This window comes from Galeopterus variegatus, unplaced genomic scaffold, assembly GCF_000696425.1.
Source record: "Galeopterus variegatus unplaced genomic scaffold, G_variegatus-3.0.2 Scaffold1244, whole genome shotgun sequence".
NCBI lineage: Eukaryota > Metazoa > Chordata > Mammalia > Dermoptera > Cynocephalidae > Galeopterus > Galeopterus variegatus.
This window is the reverse complement of record NW_007727355.1, coordinates 99,658-102,546: the sequence shown is the minus strand read 5'-3', so window position 1 is coordinate 102,546 and position 2,889 is coordinate 99,658. Positions and strand designations below refer to the sequence as shown.

Genomic DNA, 2,889 nt, shown 5'->3' with positions numbered 1-2,889 from the left:
GGGGGGGGGGGGGGGGTACGTGCACTCACAGAGTTACAGACATGACCACATGAAGCTGGAAAGAGAGAGAGAGGAGGTGCTGAGAGGGGCCTGAGCATGTCCCAGAGTAGAATCTACAGTACAGGCCAAGTGAGTGTCCTGCCCCAGTTCCGGCCACCTGCCCCCTGGGTCACTGAATTTCCCAGGCCTTCCCCATTCTCAGCGTCCCTCTGCCTCAGCCCAGGCCTGTCTGGGGATCTTGTTCCAGAGAATGAGGGAGGGGGCGGCTCTTACTTGGCTCTGGATCCCATGGTCCCTGCAGGGCTGGCCCGGCTGGGCCCTTTCCCCAGGGGTTCTGGGGGCCTGTGCTTGCTTGGGGCTGGGCCCCAAGCTGGCTCAGCTTCCTGTGTGGCTGAGAGAGGAAGTTTAACGGGTGACGTCCCCTGACAGAGGCCCCTGCCCCCATCCACTGTGAGAAACCCAGGCATCCTGCCTCCTAGCCTTCTCCAGGGTGGGTGGGCAATAGTGGTGCAGCCTGAGAGGTCAGACCCCCAGCTCCGTCCTGCCAGGATGGGCCATGTCAGGTCCCCACCATCACTGCCTGCTCTTGCCTCCTTCCCTACTCCGCAGCAGCCAAGGCTTCACAGTCCGCTTAAAATGTTCCTCCTTCCCTCAACTCTTCTTTGTCTCGGTCCATTCGCACTGGCCATTCACTGCGAGACCACCAGAGCGAGCCTGCCTGGAGAGTGGACACACAGGTACAGAGACAGACAGACAGTAGACAAACCCGCACAGCCAGGAAGTCTCCATTACAGACAGAGCCTGGAGCAGTCATAGGCAACAGATAGACTTGGAAAGATAGCTAGAAATACAGTCAGAACATAGTCACAGACACACCCCAACAAGCACAGAGAGACCACACACACACACACACACACACACACACACACACACACACACACAGCAATCCTAGTCCTGCAATGTGATTTGGTGCAGAGACTCAACAGACAGGCACAGTGGACAAACAGTTACAGTCAAAGAGATGACAGACACAGACTACAGCCATAGATACTAACAGGATAACAGAGAAATTGACCTGGACGATAGTCAGAAACACACAGAGCACAGACATAGAGAAGACCGGAAGGGACAGAGGCAGTCAGGACCCAGCCAGATGCAGAGAGACGCAGGCAGAATCAGACGACAGCTGGGCACACCCAAGTAGAGTCTTAGACGCAGAAAGATGCAAACATCCAGGTGGATAGATGTAGTCACGTCGAGACACCAGGGCACACTTGCAGGCACAAAGACAGACACAATGTAGGCACTCATGGTCACACACACACACACAATTTCCCAGACAGACTCAGAGAATTAAAATACAACAGTTGTACTGTGAAGTGTGGAAATATCGTACCCACAGCCATATGGACACACACAGATTCAGAGTCCACAGTCTCACATCCTCACGCAGCCTGATGGACTAGTGTTATGGTCTGAACACTGGTGTCCCTCCAAAATTCGTAGGTTGAAACCTAATCCCCAGTGCAATAGTATTAAGAGGTGGAGCCTTTAGAAGGTGATTAGGTCATGAGGGCTCTGCCCTTATAAAAGAGGCTGGAGGGTAACACCAAGGTCAAGGGTTCGGATCCCCATACTGGCCAGCCACCAAAAAAATAAATAAATACATATATAAACAAATAAAATAAAATAGGCTTGAGAGCAAACAGCCCCTTCTGCCATGTGAGGACACATAGAAGGCACTGTCTATGAGGAACGGGGCTCTCAACTTTCCAGCCTCCAGAATGGCGAACAATACGTTTCTGTTGTTTGTAGATTACCCAGTCTGAGATATTTTGTTCTAGCAGCCTGAATTGCATTTTGTGTCTAAGACAACTAGATATAGGTCCCACACATTCATAGACACACCCACACTCACCCCCAGATACCCCGAGACACTCCAGGCACACAAACTCATGCAGACACACACCTCTACCCATAACAGATTCCCAGTATCTTGCAGGAGGCCATGGAGGGGGGGAAAGTAAATGTACAAGCATGTGAACACACACACACACACACACACACAAACACACACACACTCCTCCAAAGCCCCCCGCCAGAATGCAAGTGGATGAGTTTGAACAGAGTTTGGTACCCCCTTTATCTGCAAGGAGAGCTGGAGATGGGGGTGCAGAATCCTCAGGACTTGCCTCTCTTCTTCTTACACCCTTGGGCCTCCCAAGGCCCTCTTTGTATCTGAAGGTCACTCCAGTTCAGAACAAATACCTAATGGCAAATCCATTGGGTGGGGATTCAAAAAAGAATTCGTGCTCCTAACATAGGACGTTCAAGTGGAGCCCTCTCTGCACTTCAGTTTCTGCATCTTTTTTTTTTTTTTTTTTTTTTAAAAGATGACCGGTAAGGGGATCTCAACCCTTGGCTTGGTGTTGTCAGCACCACGCTCAGCTAGTGAGCAAACCGGCCATCCCTATATAGGATCCGAACCCGTGGCCTTGGTGTTATCAGCACCGCACTCTACCGAGTGAGCCACGGGCCGGCCTCAGTTTCTGCATCTTTAATGTAAATAAATATGGTGCCTGTCTCAGAGATCCTGTGAAGGCTTCGTGTGATAATTCATGTAAAATGTTTAGTACAGGGCCAGGCCTGAATCAAGCTTTTTTTTTTTTTTTTTTGTCTTTTTTGTCTTTTTTGTCTTTTTTCCGTGTCCGGCAACGGATCGCAACCCTCAGTGTTGCCCCCGTACCGGACCGGGGACCGGCGACGGGATCGCAAGCCTCGGCGTTGCTCCCGTGCCTCGCTCAGCTAGTGAGCAAACCGGCCATCCCTATATAGGATCCGAACCCGTGGCCTTGGTGTTATCAGCACCGCACTCTACCGAGTGAGCCA

General features: G+C 51.5%; 1 protein-coding gene across 1 annotated transcript in view; it reads right to left on the bottom strand.

Annotated features, from left to right (window-relative positions):
- DENND1C (DENN/MADD domain containing 1C) overlaps positions 1-404 on the bottom strand; it is a 9,499-nt gene extending 9,095 nt beyond the window's left edge. The window contains exon 1 of the mRNA XM_008575820.1: positions 274-404. Within this exon, the coding sequence (XP_008574042.1) occupies positions 274-290 (17 nt within the window). The 5' untranslated portion in view covers positions 291-404. The remainder of the gene's footprint in view (positions 1-273) is intronic.
- Between the last annotated feature and the right edge of the window lie 2,485 nt (positions 405-2,889).